This window comes from Lates calcarifer, linkage group LG13 (assembly GCF_001640805.2).
Source record: "Lates calcarifer isolate ASB-BC8 linkage group LG13, TLL_Latcal_v3, whole genome shotgun sequence".
In the NCBI taxonomy this organism is placed as follows: domain Eukaryota; kingdom Metazoa; phylum Chordata; class Actinopteri; family Centropomidae; genus Lates; species Lates calcarifer.
In genome coordinates this window covers 6,853,473-6,872,888 of record NC_066845.1, presented here as the reverse complement: position 1 = coordinate 6,872,888, position 19,416 = coordinate 6,853,473, and the positions used below count along the sequence as shown (strand labels likewise).

At 42.0% G+C, this 19,416-nt stretch overlaps 1 protein-coding gene across 4 annotated transcripts in view; it reads left to right on the top strand.

The window, feature by feature from the left end:
- Positions 1-19,416, top strand: part of aopep (aminopeptidase O (putative)) — a 72,638-nt gene that overhangs the window by 52,072 nt on the left and 1,150 nt on the right. For 3 of the 4 annotated variants that reach the window (XM_018669237.2, XM_051074820.1, XM_018669238.2), the window contains 3 exons: positions 6,096-6,212; positions 11,152-11,238; positions 11,383-11,531. In XM_018669237.2, the coding sequence (XP_018524753.1) occupies positions 6,096-6,212; positions 11,152-11,238; positions 11,383-11,523 (345 nt within the window). In that variant the 3' untranslated portion in view covers positions 11,524-11,531. Of the gene's footprint in view, positions 1-6,095; positions 6,213-11,151; positions 11,239-11,382; positions 11,532-19,416 lie in introns of those variants that run through there. The other variant, XR_007814382.1, reaches the window with a different exon arrangement.

Below are 19,416 nucleotides of genomic sequence, written 5' to 3'. Positions count from 1 at the left end.
GTGTGACATCATTTGAGGGGATGATAGTGCAGAAAATGGCTTTATCTCACGGGTTGAAAGGGTAACATGGGACTCACAGATAACCTTTCAGCATCTCCTGTGTGCATGTTTGTGTGCGCGCGTGCACATTTTCTCTAATCCATTACCCAAAATTGGTTTACAAACCCCATGATGTCAGCAGGCGATTTATAATGTCTTTTTAGGCCTTATGAAGCCACAAGATTGCCGTATCATATCCCCACAGTGTATGAAATTTATTTTTCTTTAGCCTTTTATCACATTTATACGTTTTATATTTATAGGGTCCTCTCATTACTGCTGCACCTTTTTCTAAAGTCTCCCACACACGCTTTGGCAAGCAGAGACTACTGCTGCTGTACGAGAGGGGCTTCCTGCTAACACGTGACCATGTGATGTGATAATTAAATAAAGTCATCTGTTTCTTTCTGGGGATGGTACTAAGACTCAATCTGCTGCATAGAAGCAGACGCTATTTACTGCGCTTCATTCACTGATTAGGAACTTTGCTATTAGAGTGTGTGAAGTACACACAGTATAGAGAAGTGGTGGAGATGGTGCAGGGATTTCAGAGAACCAAATTACCACTTGCCAACATTTAATATTCCCGAGCTACCAACAGTTTCTTTACATCATTTGGTTTTAAATTTTTTTGCCTCTTGCTCGCCATTTCATTCCTGACCATCTGCCCCGTTTTGTTGCGCATTTTAATTCTGTGCAGCTGTATAGAGCAGTTACAGGCTAATTAAAAGTGTAAGTATTTGTGATGCTATTTATGCTGTCATGGCTGTTGAGAGAATCCTAACAGCTGCTTGGTGTACTGTTTCTCCTCAAGACCCGGGCCTGCCGGCGCAGTTTGAGGAGAGATGGATGTTTGGGCCCTTAAATCAAGTGTAAAATAAAGACGGGACAAAAAGAGATAAAGGAAGCAAGGAGGGGGTTTTAATTGGAGGAGCCAGACAACACAGTTCGGTGCAGTGAAAAGGAGTTGGTATGGGGATGGGGGGGAGGGGGGCAGACAGTCATGGAGACAGAGGCAGAGGGAGAGAGAAAGGGAGGGATTTGAGGGAAAGAAAGAGTGAAACCTTAGTACCTGAGGCGGCGTGGGCTGAGGCCTTTAGCTGGTGGTGCCAGAATGTGTTTTTACGAGCCTGTGGTCAGACAGAAATAAAAGGCAGCCGAGCGGTTGAATGGCATCACACACACACACACACACACACACACACAGAGGCATGCACACACGATTCAATGACCTCTCAGAAATCACAGTTTGGTTTTATAATGTCACAGTTATTCAATGTCTCCAACCCCCATAATGCAGTGTGACTGAACAAGCGGCGCTCTCTCCCCAGTGGTACAGAGGTAGGGAGCGAGAGAAGGAAGAGAGGGAAGGCAAGGGAGGAAAAGAAAGCATTAGCAGCACCTCTGTATTCCTTTTAACGGCGCCAGGGGCAGAGAAAGAGGTTCTCTTATGTTCTTTGGAGTCATTATATAGATTTTATGGTCAGTTAGTCCAGTTGTTGACTTTTAACACAATCCCTTTGGTGCTTTTCTCCTTTTTTTGTTATCTCTCTTGCCCAATCTGTTATTGTCGTTTCCTTCTTTTTTTTTTTTTTTAATACCAGCAACTTACAATGAGCTTCACTTTTCAGGATTATCATAACAACCCAGAGGTGTGTATGTAATACCCTGCTAACAGTCCAGTGAGAACAGTGCTTTAAAAATAGGAGTAAAAACAAGACTAGCATTTATTTATTTATTTATTTTTTGTAAATCAGTCCAAGCAGAAGCAGAAACATGGGAGAAGGCAGCAATGATTCAGTTAGCAGGGGTTATCCGAGGTGCCTCTCGCAGAGATGTGCTGGTAAATGGCGAATGACCACTTAAGATGGCAAGACACTAAAAGAGGTGGAGATCACAACCCTGTTAAGCACAGAGGATGTGAGGTATAGATGTACAAAGTGGAAATTTTTCGAATCAATTTCGTCAATGCATAATGGCTTCAGAAAAAGGACACAGGCTCACTCTCCCATGTACTGTACAGAACGCAGAGAGTGGTACTCAGAGCCGTTGCCATGGAAATACTGAACAAGTGATGGATTGTTGGAAAGGGAAAGAAAAAGATTTAAGATTTACAGTTTTTTTTTTTATTTGGACAATCCTTTTTCATCTTTTACACAATCTCAGAGAAGGAGGAGCAGTGCTGAAACAATGTATTTGCAACTCCCAACCAATCCTTTATTACAGCCTGGTCAGTGTTAACGGTAGGAATATCACAATAAAGCATCGATTGATACTGTGAGTGTGTTTGTCTGTGTGTGTCTGTGTGTACACATCCTGTACAAAAGGCTTGAGAGATTCGATTCATTTTGTGCTGTACAAACATGTTATGCAGTGGCAGTAGCATGACTAATGTTGCTTCCATAGTCCCATACACCCACACATATGTTCTGACACACACACCATCCACACACATATACACACACACAAATATAGCTGCTTCCTCCTTTTGACTCTCCATTACTCTCAGATTTGTTTTCTCCAACTCTTCCCATTCACATGTAACGTGTACAGCAGTGCACAGATGCACACACACACACACATTCAACTATATATACTTTATTTATAGTTTGTGGTGGACATCATATCCTGTGTTTACTATATCTGTTTGTCTTGTTGAGCTGTCAATCACTGTGGCAAACATTCTATATTTGTGCATGCATGCATACGTGCGTGTGTGTGTGTGTGTGTGTGTGTGTGTGTGTCATTGTTCTGATGAGGTTTAGAGGTCAATGTGTGAAGGGGACATTTAAGCAGCATATTTCCCAGAGGTCCTTGCAAGGCTCAACTCAATATAGAGTTGGTGCAGCCAACCCATGTCAGCGGTTTGGAAGTGGAGTGTGTATGCTGGTGTGTGTATTGTTTTATATATAATGTCCATATGAGTGAGATTACAGGCAGTCTCAGTGTGTGTGTGTGTGTGTGAGACAGGGAAAGAGAGAGACTGTGAGTTCTGTCTTTTTCACCGTTAGCATTCCTCAGCCTTGACTGACAGTATGGGAATGAAATGCTTCTTTCATGTGGCAAAATTCTGCAATGTGTGTGTGTGTGTGAGAGAGAGAGAGAGAGAGAGAGAAGATCTTTTCACATGAATCGTTGAGCTAGAGAGGAATAGGTCTCCTCCTTCAGTGGTAAAGTGCTTTCAGCACTGTACTATTAAGGGCTATTGTTAGAGTTACCCATGACCTGGTCATGACATGGGACTGTGTGTGTATGTGGTGTGTGTTTGGCTGTGTGTATGCATTGTTTGTAAGCGTTCATGTGCCATTCTTCAGGCTCTACCCATTAATAAGGGAGTACCCAGCCAGAGTTCACCTTTTTCCCTATAATTGCTCTCTCTCTCTCTCCTCTATCTCACTCACCCACCCACAATTATAACCAGTTACCCTGAAAAACATTTTCACTCACCAACAAGTTGTAGAGCACTTCAGCAATAAGACATTGACCATTAAGCAGTGATGGAAGAAGTTTTCAGCCTTTACCTAGGTGGCAACTATGTTCAACTTCTTGGTATACATTTATTTTACATCAAATTTATGCATTTGTCACGTGCTTTTGTCTAAATCAGTGTAGAAATGACGCAGAGTCTAAACCACAGTGCATAAAGGAGTTACTATAACGAATAAGAGTCATAACACTTCAAATTCTACGTAACACAAGTGCCACAAGATTTCAGGGAGAGCTGCAACAATTACTCGATTGACAGAGAAATAATCACCAAGTATTTTGAAAATCAGTTAATCATCTTGAGTTTCTTCTTTTTAAAGAAACTATGTCAAAAATTCTTTGGTTTCAGCTCCTCAAATGTGGATGTATTGTGTTTTCTTTTTCTTTTTATGACAGTTAAACTGAATAGGTTTGGGTTTTGGACTGTGCATGCAGCAAGGCTTATATGTGTAGAAAATGACATACTGCAAGTTGGTTTTAGTAGGTTTTATTGTACTGGCAGAGCCAGTCTTTGCTCATTCGGACTGAAATTGTATAACAACTTATGCACTTAGTGAAGGTGGAAGTACAGTATTTTCACCTGAAGTGAAGTGTTGTTTTTTTAAGATGTAGATGAGACTGTTAATAGAAGCAGATGTTAGTTGCTATTGATGCTGGTGACCATGGAGATGTTACATGTGATGAGACACACAGTTGTGTTTCTGTCTGTAAATGTGTGTACAGTGTGTGTGTGTGTGTGTGTGTGTGTGTGTGTGTGTGTGTGTGTGTCAGGATAATAATAACAATATAAACTGATTTGTAATGTACAATCATTGACCAGGAATTTGTTTTTGGAGACACTGGTACAGACACATTGATTACCACCATAAGTACTTGCAGGCACAACAGGACCTCGCAGTCAGTGCGTGTGTACTGTAGTGGTGTGTGTGTGTGTGTGTGTGTGTGAAAGAGAGAGAGAGAGAGAGAGAGAGAGAGAGAGCAGTGTTTTATTGCTGTGGACTCACTTTTCAAAGGGTGGGAGAGTGAGAAGGATCATGGGTGGGCCCCAAAGAGACCCTCTAGAGATAGGAGACGCCACTTCAGAAAACACTCAGCCTTCACAAAATGGAGGGAGGAGGGACGGAGAGAGAAGAGAGTCGATAGAGGGTGAAGGGCTGGATATCAGATTTTCCATGGAGTTAGATGATCATCGTTTGTGTGTGTGTGTGTGTGTGGATGCGTGTGTAGCAGCAGTGGTAGTAGTGTTTGATTTGACCATTTGCCAGCTAGAGTCTAGGTGTTATTCCCACAGCTCCAACAGCTACATGCTGAAATACTTCCTGGTTTTAGGTCAAGTATTTCCCAGCAACGCTTAGGAGGTTGTTTACCAAAGACAGCTTTAAAAAGATAGGCTCCTTCCAAAATATATATTACATGAATGCAGCTATTTACTCTACTCACTGGATTTGTTTACCTGAATAGAAGAGTTTTGTCTGTCTTCCTCCTTCTCTGTCACCACCCCACCCCCCCTCGCACTCTGCTTCGCTCAGTCACACACACACACACACACACACACACACACTTACTTCATACCTATTTTCACATTCATCTCCACGGGCCCTTCAGCCATTAATTGTGTCCCAGACTGGGACCAAAGAGAGAGTGAGGCTGGGAGTGCTGGGTGTATCTAGGAGAGAAGCAGGCAAGGCTGGGCACAGCTGTCCCCCCGAGGAGGAAGTCACTCTCTCATATCGCTGCCCACATCCATCCTCGGAATAATCGTCTAAAACTCACCGTTGAGTTTTCACCGTCCCTGGAGATGTTAGTCATCACAAGAAAATAGGTTGTTTCCTTGAGGTTTATCTCGGGATAACACAGTCAGTACATGCACTGTTACGAAGCAACATTAAGGAATTGCCGATTTACTGAAAACCTTTCTTCTTTTCTAAATTTTTAGTTTCCATCTCAGTCTCAATCAGGGATTTCACTGCAGTCTCACAAACGACAAAGAATACTTGTTCTGAAAGATGTCGTTTTTTGGCAGCGCCTATCCCTGAACAGTGCTGCTCTGTTTGTTTCTCTACAATAGGACAATATCAAAAAAGACTACTTCATTGCTTTGTTTCGCTTCTCCCTCCGTCCTCGGTTCAAATAATATTTTCCCTTCATCTGTCCTCTTTTGCCTGTTTTGTAATATTTCCCAGTTGTGCAAGATTCACTCGGTTTACCATGTTTATTTAATTACCATTTCAGCTCTGTTTTAATATGCTACCGTATCCTGTGTTTCGAAAAGCTAAATTAATTGCCTAATGTGTTTTTTTTTTTTTTTTCATCAAACCTTTCCTGGCACAAGAAAATGAAACTTGTGGAAAATAATGTAAATGTGTTTATGGGTTGGTGCAAAGTATGCAATGTGTGAATAATTTTGCTAGTGTTGATAATTTTGCGAGTTTAGTAGTTTGAAGCTGCTGGTGGAAGAAAGATAGGACTTTTTTCCCCGCATAATATTTAGTAATATGTCTCAATATATTTTATGAGTGGGCTTGTATTAGTCAGCACTATTAATCTCTTTTATTGTTTTGTCTCCTCAGTTGACGTCGGAGCAGCTAGTGATGCTTTTGGAGCTTCTGTTAGAGGAATCAGAGCTGAGCGTGGCAACGATGCACACTCTGCAGAGAACCTACGACCTGCAGAATCAAGACGCCGAGGTGACGCCACACACTCAACACACACACACACACACACACATTCACTCACAATGTCCTCCAGTAATAAAAAGTAGAAGGTTTCCACTCCGTTCCCATCCCAAGGCACAACACTTAGTAACATGTAGTAAATTCTGCCGTAATAGCAGCTCTCTTCTTTACAGCTGCCTTTACTGACTAAATCCCACAAGTATTCGCTTCATGTTTTAGTATTACACAAAGTTCCTTAATGGTACTATTAACAGTGTTTGTGCATGTGTATGTGTGTGTGTCTGTTTGCGCCTTGCAGCTGTGTGTGTGGACAGCTCATGAACTCCTTACTGTAGCAGCACCTTCTCTCAGTACAGGAGCATGAGGATTACAACACAGCTGCGGCAGGGCCCGTAAACTGTCCATGCTAACCTCCATCATTAACACATGGCTCGTCTTGAAAAGAAAAATTTGATACATATTGTGTTTTTTACAAGTTCTTATTAATTATATGAGCTGTTTTGTTGGGGCTGTAATGTATATAATGGGGCTCAGATGTTCTGCTGCACAGAGCCAGCCGAGTGGTTATTGTACTGAATCCAGACATCTTAAGTTGCATTTAAGGACATTTTTATTATTTACATTCCAAACTCACATTCAGGCCTCTTGTTCAAGTTCCTGAAAAATAAAAACTAGTGCTTCTAATTCCCTATGTATGCATTTCTGTGAGTATATTGGCTGGAATCTGAAAGCATAATTATTTTCAGAGACTTCATTTACCTCTTTATGTTACTTGGTCTTACTTTTCTTTTTCATGATTGGCCTCACAGCCACAGACCGAGGTCACTCTGTGTTTGGCCTCGGGTCCAGCTTTAGGTTTTAAGGCCTCTTTAGTCGGGCTTCCCGGCAGATGAAAGCAGATTCTCCCCTGCAATTTCCAGGAAACAACTTTCAGTGTTTTCTAAAAATACACAGGGCCATTATGCACATAGTCATGCATGGAAAAACACACACTTGCGCACACACGCACTCGCGCACACAAGCATACACACAGCTGCACACACCTGTCTAAAGGCAATGGTCCAGTCCTAATGTTAGTAATCTCATTCAGAAGAGGTTAATCACCTACGTCTCTCCTTATAAACGTGGCCATTTATTCTCCTCTCTTTCTGTCTGTTCCTCTTTTTTTTCTTGCTTTTTTCTCTGTCTCCTCTTGTTACACAGCTTTTCTTTGTCTGGTACAGCATCCTCTTCAGAAGATTGATGATTGATCTGTTCAAAATTCTTGGACTGAGTGCTGCTCAGCCTCTGTAGCCCCTCGCTGTTTACCTCATGGAGAATGAGAGCTTTTTCAGAGTGGCTGAATATTGGATTAAAGGGAATGATTGTGATGGTTTCTGAAGGGCGGTTAGTAATGCGTCGACTCAGAATGCATTGTGATACGGCTGATTGATCACCTGAAAATAGAATTGTATTACCAGACCGACCAGCATTCAGCAACCCTCCAGCAGTTCCCCATGTGATGATTTCATACCAACTGAATGACAAGAGTTTTGATATTTTGTCATTTTAATTCACCCGTTTTGTGAAGTATTTTCTCATTACTTCAACTTAATTTGGTGATAGCCTTGAGCATCTCTTATATAGCAGCACAGCATGATGCTGCATATTGTCTCACCACCTGTTAGGCCTGTTCTAAACACGTCTCACTGCAAGCGAAGCAGAATGAAAGTTCAAGTGAGACGCTGCATAGTGAAAGTGATAAAGGAGCTTGTCTTTGGGTTATAGGTACTGTGAAGACTGGCATGTGAGCTTAAGTTCCTCTGTGTGCGATCATGTACACAATAGTGAAAGGAAATATGTGGCTCACCACCAGTGTGCGTGCAGCACGGGCTGCTTTGCAAACGGTGTGAGTGACCATGAATACGTGTGCAAGCGCGTCTGCGAGCCGGAGCATGGGTCTGCATGTATGAGAGAAGTGTGCGTGACTCCGGCCCACTTCCTCTCATATGAGCCTCATGTGATGCAAGATGCTGTGTGACTCCACACACGCACACATATAGTTGTAGTTATAGATGTGTGTATGTGTTGTTTCGCGAGTGCGCTTTTGGCTTTAAGGGAGCACACATGCACATGTGTGTTTGTCGAAGGCCATCGGTCGGTCAAGCACACAGGGTGTATTGTGCGTGCGGTGCACAGGTTAGGTTTACTCCTCTGGTGACTGGAGACTTTGCTGGACCACATCAAGAACTGTCTGTTTCCACAGGCCGCAACATGTGGAGCGGAGGAGAGGAGACAACAGAACAAGGGAGAAGAGTTAGAACCAAGGAGTGTCTAAGAAAAAACTTAAAAAGTCACCTCAAGTTTATTTGTAGAGCCTTTAATCAAAATGTCTCATAGGGCTTCACAGGCTTGCATTTGGCTGGAAACAAAAACAGCTCCTCAAGTGAGCAAGAAAAACTCCCTCCAAAAAAACCTCTAATGGGAAAAATTTGAAGAACCTTGAGGGAGATTACAGAGGAAGAAATCCCTTCCAGGCCTAATAGGTGCCACTGGGCAAGATAGGAACATGACAAGATAGGAAAACAATAATGACTACAATTAGATTGTGTAGTGGAGCACAAAAACCAAAAGGAAGAAACAAACCAAGAGTTTTAAGTAATACTTATTAATAATACTACTGTCATTTTTATTAGCTTCCTTGGTGAGAAAATCAAGAAAGTGCCATGCTGGTAATGTAGTGTGTGAATAAGTCAAGGCTACTGTATTTCCATCTTCACTCCATGCATGCTTTTGTGTGTCTGTCACCCTGAATGTATGAGATATGTAAGTTTGTTCGTCATGGTAAGAGTGAGCCCAGATGAAGTGCGTTAGTATCACTTGTAGCATTTGTGTGTGCGTTCAGGATTGGTGGTGGTGGAGGGCAAAGGAGGAGGGGTGTGGGTGCAGTAATAAATGAAGGAATGTCACTGTGTAATTGCATGTGCTGTCAGAGAGAGGGGCCCAGCGAGAGGAAACAGAGTTTTAAAAAAAAGGGTGGGGGTTTGGGGGCGAGGGGGGGTAAGGAGAGGTGCACCAGGCAGCTGCTCTGCCCCAGGGCTCTCCCCAGGAATGCAACCCGGTGCAGGGAACAGCTGCCGGGGCTTCGCAGGCCAGAAGGGTAGGGCTGGCACCAGAGGGTACACATACTGTACACGCTCGCACACACTCCCGCATCCACGATTACAGACGCACGCATTATCGTCATTCCCACGTGGGCAGGAGGCAGAAGAGTTACACTTAACTTTTGCTTTTTGTCAGGTCTGCTTTGGGATTTCTGCAGCCTTCCAGAGTAAACAGAGGCAGAGAATATGCGGCAAACGAAAGATTTTAAATTTGGACGAAAGAGGAACTAGAAAGGCCTTCTGAGACCAATTAAACTCATGTCTATTTAGTAGGTTGCAGAGGTAATGTGAGGATTTAAGTGTGTCTGCTGTAAATGGAGCATTGCTCAGTCTCCATACTCATGCTGCATAAACAGGTGGAGGGCAACACAACACTTTTGGCACAAACAATCTAAAAAGTCCCATTAAGAGTGTGCACACATTCACACAGCACTCAGGTAGATCCATTTGGCTCCTTTTGTAGAATGCTACTTCAAAATGAATGTCAGTACAAGCGCTGTAGAAATGCCCAAAGCTTGAGCTGTTGAAAAAGAATCAATCACCAAAAAATCCCACGCTTGGTCACTGCACTCAAAGGACTAGTTTATTATCCTGAGTGTGTGGAGATAGTTATGGAGGAGATTGAAACACCCACAAAAAAGCAGCCAAGGGAAACTGTCAGGCTTTAAAGTAGTGACAGTGCTTTAAAAGATTTTTCATCTGGATTTTTTTATCGCCGTTCTGTCTCTTTTATTATCCTCTGTCCGTCTCCTCCGCAAAACTACATCCATATACACGTGCACCGTGCATCCAGGTCTGTACGCGCACATGCACGCTCATAGCAGATGATGAAGGATGATGGCTGAGGCAGGGACAGAGCCAGTCTCTGATCTCTCCTGTAACCGCGGCAACAGAGCTCCTATTGATCCTCTGGGAGAAAGGCCAGGCATTAGCTTTCTCACACACACACACACACACACACACACACACACAGAGATACACACATGCGAGCATACAGTAAAAACACACCTGTACCCACACACACACATTGATAACACACGCATTCATAGTCGGAAAATTAAATAGAAGTTTTAAAGATGAACTTTAGATCGAGACGGTTTCCTTTCTAAAACAAAGTTCACGTCTGTTAATCCTCTGATTCTGGATGAATCTATTCATTGTTAGTGGAGCTTCCAGCTTCCAGCTTTGTCTCTCAGCTTGTCAGATGAGCTGTTTGTCTTTTGTTACTGGCATTGAGGGAGATCTGTGCACATTAATGTTTGAGAGTGTTGGCCAAAAGCATAAAAATAAAATGGCAATCTTTAAAAGAACTAATAAATAGAAATAACAGATTCTAAATCTTTGCCATCAGCACCATTCTGTTTATTTTATTATTGCTATGAAGTGTGTTTAAGAGTAATGTATCCCCATATTGTCTATACCAGGGGTATAGGGTGTCACATGGTCAGCTCCATCAGTTTTGAATGAACCTAAACTCTGACATTACAAACAGCAGTGAACTTATATAAGTTCAGACGTGGCCATATTAAGGACTTATCTGGGCAAGTGCAATTATTTGAATGTATTGCTTTAGTTTGAAGTGTGAAATTGTGGGATTTTTAATCTGCTTTAATGCCTAATTCCTTAATCTTCTTTACACTGATTTCTTGATTCTGTGTTGGTCCATGTTTATACTATATTATGCTGCCAATTTTGCCAGAAGTCTCTTAAAATAGGAGATTTCCTGACGCAAAGTCCAATTTAAAATAAACAAATGAATATTTGTGTTTAATTAACAGCTGTTCTCTCCCCCTTGTTTTGACTTCTAGGTCCGACATCGCTGGTGTGAGCTGGTGGTCAAACATGCTTACACTCTGGCTTACGGAGACGTGGAACACTTCCTGCTTCATGATCAAGTAAATATTGTATACACAACTGTTGAACATTTGTCTTGTATGATACAGTAAGAACTTCAAACACTTTTAAAATCCATGCTGTGAGAAAAGCCTTTACATAATAAGAAAAATAAACCCATGATTGCATGTGTGTGTGTGTTCCAGGCCATGGGCGTGTATCTGTATGGGGAGCTGATGGTTCACGAGAACTCCGAGCAGCAGGCTCTGGCTCGTCGCTGCCTCTCACTGGTGCAGGAAGAAATGGACCAATCGGCACGAAGAGTGGTGGAGGAGATGGTGCTATGACGTTGGAGGTGAAGTATAGATAGAAATCTTTCAGTTTAACTGAGATGCAAAATGCACCCAAAGAAAACAAAAAAATTCATCTGCAGAATATTAATGGCTCTCACTGGCACTGAATATGGACAGAAATTACATCAACAAGTCTCTAAACAAGCTGAATCAGAAATATAAAAATATATTTGTGTAGGTTTATGAAATAAGATTCCAAGTTATCTGCTCAGGGTTTTTAGTTGCCTCATATTCGCAGGTCAGAGTGAAACTAAATGGCTTTTAATTGGCTGGTGCACTGTACTTGAACCATCTGTGGAGACAAGAACCAATAACATATCTTCTTCTGAGATGTAACAGCCGAATTTCTCTAATATTCTGCATCATCTCATCATTTGACATTAAGATGTCAGGCTAATTAATGTTATTCTTTGTTTTTAAAACCATTTCCACATTTTCAAAGTCTGAAATTTTTATTCTGAAATGGCTTCTGTAAAAGAAAGCTTTGTGTTGGATTGATCCTGATTCTATCTGCCCCAGTGGACCGTCCACACTTGAGTCACTTGGCTACCTATACTGCACATTCCTTCCTGAGCCCATTGAGTGTGTGTCTGTGTGTGTGTGTGTATGCACATGTGCGTGTTTGTGGACTCAGAATGGGGCCTTTTCCGTGGTTTCACAGCAGCGCCGTCAGGATGTGTTTGTCAGAGAAGGAATTCGGGAATGTGTTCCTCAAACAAACGAGAGGGCGAGGAGAGGAAAAAAAGAGAGAGAGAACGGGTCAGCAAGCATTTTCTGAGGGGGGCTCAGGACGGACTCTGCTCGATGTGGGGTGATTTTTATACTCTTGACCTTGAAATTCCTCCTGTGTGTGTACATGTGTGTGTGTGTATGCATAACCACAACTGTCAACCAGTGGGATTTTGGAAAACTCAGGACAGTTAGGGGTTTATTGGCCTCACACTAAATGAAAGGAAGAGAGAAATTTATGGTTTAGACAGACAGATAGACAGAAAAGGGAGGAAAAGAGAGAGCGGAAGGGAGGACTGGAGTGAAGACAGGTCTCTTTGAAGCTGCTGATCTTTTCATAACAGTCCTGGAATTACTGACACTAACCTTTGAATAATGAGAGCAGGCTATTACATGGATCTTGGCTCAACTATTCAAGTATAGTAACCCCAGCTATTCCTCAAAGCTGTTCAACAATACAATGGTGTACACTGGATAATGCTATAGTATATGGAAATTACTAGATTATTGTCTGTCAAATAAAATATCTACAGCTTGTGTAACATTATTAATAGAATAATATGATTAAATTCAGTTCATAATGATGTGAAATAGAGGAAAGCAGCAAATCCTCATATTTGAGAAGATGAAACCAGCAAATATTTGGAAATTTTTGCATGGAAAATTACCAAAATTATGAACTGGTCATCAAGACAGTCTCCATTTAGTTTTGTTGATCTACATCTTGAATAGTGTGTTGAATAAGTGTTTGATCAGATTTTAATGTCAGGGACATCTCCCTGAAAACTTAAGCAAACAGCCCCACAACTGTCATCAAATTCTGAGTCTGGCATCAGTCAGCGCTGGTTGGCATGTGGAAACTCTTGATGTTTTTTTTCTCTGCTCTCTTCAAACTAGTGAGAGGAGGTGAGACAGAAGGCAAAAATAGAAAACTCATACATGAAATAACCAAAATTGCTCCAAATTTGGCTGAAATGTGAACCATGCGCTCATGTAGTACTGTAATGTTATAGTCCAAGACCTTTAATTGAACCGTATCTTACCAAACAGGGATTTTAAGCAAGATTTTTGCAAAATGCATATATTGCTTAATATACTTCCTCGTGTCCCACCTTCTCGTTCAGAACCAACCTCTGAAATCAACCAGCTGTGTTATTGTCTAGTGCGCCCCCATTTCAGCGAGTATGAGGTCAAACAAGGCGTCTGGTGACCTTGGTCAACACAGCGCTGCTAAATACTTGTCCACATCAACCTGAGCGACTTACAGCTCTAAATCCTTTTTTAGACCGTGACCAAGCCACTACAAGACAGCCTTTTATCTTCGGACACAAACACACGCACACACACGCACAGAGACAGCTTTATGCATTTGCACAGGATGTGAAAGGCTTTCTAGACTAGTGCTCGGCATCTGGCTCAGTCCTGATAAATCTCTCTGACACACACACACACACACACACACAGATACTAGCACACACATATGTAGCGCCTATCTGTCTGTGTCTGCAGATCTCTTGTCATCATCCTTCACCTCCTCACTACACCTCCCTGTGGAGTCTCACCACAAGTACGGGAGGAATGAAATGAAACAGCAAAGACCAAAAAGAAAAAGAATAGAAGAAGAAATGAAGCATTTAGAGATGAATACTTGAACTTTTTACTATTGTTTCCCATTGGACTGAACCAAACAAGCCTCTGTAAACATCAATGTATCATAGGTGGTCAGCTGAGCTCAGGTCCAGATCTCTCTCCAATTAAAATGATGGATGAACGGACCTCCTCACCGCTATTGCATATTGCACTGTGGGGAGATGGATTTATGTTTTACTGCTCAGTTTGTGTTTCCCCATCGTCCTTTCTTAAGTAGAACAGTCGTCTCTGTGCCCTTTTACACCCTCACACACACAGACACACACACAGACCACAGTACAGTGGGATTAGGCTGAGGCGGGCTGAGAGGGTTTTAACTGAAAACAACATGTCTGTCAAGGCGTGCTCCCTGCTCTGTGTTTTTAAACCTAAAAAGCACAACCCTTTAAAGGAGAAGGGTGGTCTCTCCCTGTCCTTTTTTTCCCCTCCCTCCCTGCTCACTCTCTCGTTCTTTTCTTCCCCTGGTACATGCCTCTGGAATCCCTCTTGATCCGCTTAATGAGGGGCATATCGCCGGGTTAGCCGAGCGTGGCGAATGGGAGAGGAGGAGAGGGGTAACCAAGGAAATAGTGTGAGAGAGAGAGAGAGGGAGCGAGGATCTACAGGTCTGGTCTTTCATGACTGCGCTCTGATGGCAGACATAAAGGAGGAGAAAGAGAAGGAGAAAGAACAAAGAAAGTTTGGGACTTTTCATTTCTGGGTGGTGCAGGTTAGCAGTGGACTGGAGCTGGACTTGAGGATGTAGGTAGAGAGAAAAAAGAAAAAAAAAAGAGAGCGAGAGAGAAGATCTTGTTCTTTCATGTCTGGGCTGTGAGGGTTCCTGGCGTGCTGATTTGTGACTTATGATAAAATCACATTGCCAGGGATTACCACACAGCCCTGACCCAGCCGGCTACCATAGCAACCAGAGCCCCTCCTATACACACACACACACACACACACACTCACTCACTCACTCACTCACTCACTCGTCCCCCAGAAACTTAAAACTAAAGACGACATGATTATCTAAGAGTGTGTGTGATTGTGTTTGAGGAGTTGATGATTTGGAAGTGCAGAGGAGAAAAAGGATGATGAGGGAGCCAGGAGGGTCTTGCTGTGGGTGTTTTGTAAAGAATGTGTATGTGTGTGTACATGTCAGTCAGCCAGACAGGTTTTTGTATCCTCTCTCCAGCCAGGCACAGAGCTTAGCTGATTGGTGAACAGTGATTGATTTCCTCTTTGTTCACAGTGGCTAAGTTCTGCACCTGAGGAGAGCATGACCCGGACAAGCAGACAAAGGAAGACAATGAAAGGGTGCGAAAGAAACAGAGAGGACACGTGCTTTTAAGTTTTTACAGTGGCAGGGTTGTGTGTATGTGTGTGTGTGTGGACAGTTGAGCCTTATTTTCGCACTTTAATTATCTAATGTGTGCTCATACATCTCACAGAGCTCATTCCCATTTGTCCTCTGTTTCCCTCGCTCCTTACTTGATTGTCCTGCATCCACTTTCACCTTTCCCTTCTTTCTCTTATCTCATTCCACTCTCACCGCCCCGCCACCCCTTTCTCATCCCATATTTTTTCAACTTGGTCTGACCTCTGCCTAAATAGCTCTCCTCTCTTCCAGCTTCACTTGACTGTAAAACTTTCCACTGAGACCCTCTCACCCAGACAAATTAAAACACGCAAGCCGCCTCGCGAATTCAAAACGTTGTGCAACATGACTAATGAGCGCCACACTATGCTCTCTTACTTTGTCTGTTGTTCTTTCTCCGTCTTTCATCTCCCTTCCTTTCTCTGTACTTCCACCTCTCCGCTTCTGTCTCCTCTTAGTTACGTAGTATAAAAGATAATCCTGCAGATGATGCCGGTTGCACGCTCTGTAGTTCTTGCGAAGGTGAGCACTAAGTACCTCAGGAGAGGGACTGTACTTCCAGTACTAATGAGGCCTGGGGAGACCCAAACGCTGCTTAATGCTGCTGACAGATATTTCATCAATCCCGGAGCAGTGGCCACCATCATCACCCTCATCATCATCATCTTTCCTACAGCAGCATACATATACATATGCATACATATAGTCTTAGTATGCTGCTTTAAAAGTTAATACAGAAAAGAAATCTTTCCTTTACCATTGTATAGATACTGGCAGGAAATGATTAAATGTGTGCACCATTGAACGTCAATCAAACTGTGACTTTGAAATATGATTGCTAAACTTTTTTCCCCAGCTGTGAGCAGGTCCTCAGTTGCAAATGCGGGAGAGTAGTGTCAATCAAGAGCACATTCCGAAATTCAACAAACATGCTGCATTAGTATGAAATATGGATTTGCTGTTTTTAGTGAACATTTAAAGGAAAGGGTAGAGATTTTGGCGAATATGTTTGTGTCTTTGGTGAGCATTAGATGAGCAGATTGATGCCACTCTCATAACTCTCAGTTCAGTATGAAACTGGAGCCAGCAGCTCATTAGCTTAGCGTAGCATAGAGACTAAAAACAGGGGGAAACAGCCAGTCTGGCTCTGTCCAAAGGAACCAGCACCTTTAAAGTCAGCTCTAAGGCTCACTAATTCACAAATTGTATCTTGTGTCTAGATTGTGTGCAACTATTTCTCAGCCAGGCACAATGACTTCCTGGAGTCTTTGACGGTTGCTTGGTGACCTCACAGTGGCAACAAGTTTTTTTGGATTACAAGATAGAACTTGTTAATTAGTGAGCTTTTTTACCTTTTGGACAGAGCCACGGTAGCAGTTTCTGCAGTCTTTATGCTAAGCTAAGCTAACCAGTTGCTGGCTGTGGTGGTATCAATCACTCTCTTTTATTTTTTCCCAAAATGTCAAAGTTCCTTTAACCCTTACAGTCAGGTTGAGATACAGCAGGGTAACTCATTCAAAAAGGCTGACAGGACCGTCAAATTATCCTTTAAAGTGCTTTAGGTTTTAAACTTTAAATCACTTTGGCAGTGAAAAGTGCCGTCCGCGCATCCCTGGCTGATATGTATTGATTTGTGATCTAATCTCAGTTTGAGGAGGCCAAGATACAGAGATCCATAAAGCCAACAGACTCTCACACAACACATTTCCACACTGTGAAGGAAAACAAGACTGAGGCGTCAAAGATGGAAATCTTTCAACGATTTCAGAGCCTTCCATTATTTAGGGATGTCAGTTTCACTTTATTGGGACAATTTAGTGTTTCTAAAGTGAATTTACAGTGCAATATAAGCCTCTATTGTTTCGTCTCAGATAGGAGAAACAAAAAGCTGTCATCCTGTAAAACACCCACTGATAAAGAAAAGCAAGAATTCTCAATTGGGTCACACCACACGCTTTGTTTCCAGCATTACTGAGCGTAGCCAGAGAGGGTTCCCAAATCAGTCAAGATAAGCGTTATCTTGACTGATGCAAACTAAGAACAAAACAATGCAAAAAGCCAATGCAAACTAAGGACAAACTTTCTCAACAACGTGAGCAGGTTTATCATGCAGGATTCTGTTTACCTCACTGCGCCGTCTGTCAACACAGTGATCAATAAATTTCAGTCTGTCTCACTTGTCCCAAGAAATGAATTTGTTTTGGAACTGCTAGACACCAACCTCCATTTGCATCTCTCCACCAAACAAAAAGTATCTCATAATAACTATTTCCTGCTAACTAGACTCATCAGCATCAACACCCAAGCTGTCAATATCTGCGGCTTGACTACAAACAAAGAACAAATCATATGTGACTGAGACCTGAAAGTTTAAAATACTGACCCACTGTAACTTTTGCTGTAATGCGAGCATAGTTCGCCAGACCATCTAATTGTAATGCAAAGCTATACTGTTCTGGACCGACTGCTCCCGAATCAAAACAGTGACAGATGGCTGAAAATATATTTTAAAACTGGTCAGCCTTTTTTTGGCAATCAGAATATGAGCCCTGAGGAGGTATTATAGCGCTCTATATTCACAACGACAAAATGGCGACTAAACGAGGACAGATGTGTGAATTAGAAATGAGGGCCATGTGGAGCCTGCCATTTTTAGACCTATATTTAGGGCCTGTTAAAAGAGTAATGACCATCAAAGGCCTGTAAAAGAGAGGAATTGCCATCAGAGCCCATATCTAAAAGGTGATTTATTACAGTCTAATGGGAGGGAAATGGTACTCTGCACATCAAAGGACAAAGCAACATTGTATAAAGACACCGAAAATAAACTTATTCGGCCCACACCACCCACACCTCCCTCTCTTCATGCAACTAAAGTTGACTGATTGTCTTGTTAATTTCAAGCATATTTTAGGGAGCTGTTGCGTTAGATTTTGTTTCAAACAAAGTATATGTTGGCAACTTTTTCAGTCTTAACTAATGCAGTGTGTATGCATGTCCCTCGCAAAAGCCGGTAGAATGTGATTTTGATGGATTTATAGTTAAATTTTTATGATCAGAGTGATAACCTTTTTTTGTGCCAACAATGTACCAATAGTTTTCGATAGCTCCAGCCTCCTAGCATTCAGCGGTGGTCCTGCTGACACTGCGGTGGTGAAGTTTCTACCGTGTCAACCGCACCTTTCGCCACCTAGTGTAATCCAACAATCTCACAGTTTAAATGAACCTACAGTAGTGGGGTTTCTTGTGGGTTTGGCAAAGCCGAACACTGCCTGACATGCCGCCTGAGCTGGCATTGCTTTTTGCTTCATTACAGACACTCCAAAAAAAAAAAAAAAAAAAGAAGTGTTCGTGGCCAGCCAGTGCTTCATGAGAAAGAGCGAACAGAGATTTGGGCTTGGCTTCCTGTGCCTACTGAGCTGATAATCAGTCCTATAGAACCACTGGCTCAGTTCAGCAGGAACAGGAGTCCAGTCCACTCACCACCGAACCAGAAACAAACACTAGCACTGGTCCCAACACATCCATTCTTCCTTTTTTAGAGATTACATGCAATTTTTGGGTATTTCTTTTCAGGATTTGAGAAATGATCACATTCGTGGTGGTAGCAGTTTTCACACAGCATGTGCTTTGGTGTCTAATGAATTGTGCTATATTTTAAGAATACTTATATATGTTTTATATACTTGTATATAATGTCAATCATTTAAAAGAAAGTTTAAGAAAACTTTACACTATCAAGGAATATGATTATTTGCAGACAAAATTGTGACATAAACACATTTATTCTGATGATTTTCAAACTTATTAAAGCCAGACTGTCAGTAGAGCCGTTATTAGCCGCCACTATTAGCTTATTATGATTGATCTATTGCTGAAATTATTTGTTAATTAAATGATTGCCAAAATTTTGAGAATCTGATTTACTGTTTTTGTTTGTCTCATATTGTTGGATTTTGAACTGTTGAGAGAACAAGTTCGAATATTGATTTTAAGATGTTGCTTTGAGTCTCTGGGAAACTGCTATGGGCATTTTTCACTATTTTGTGGCATTTTCTATAAATCGAAGAAGTAATTTATAATTATAGAACAGATAATAAAGTAAATGTCAGTTAGTCAGTCAGTATATCTTACATTTTTTTCAACAATAA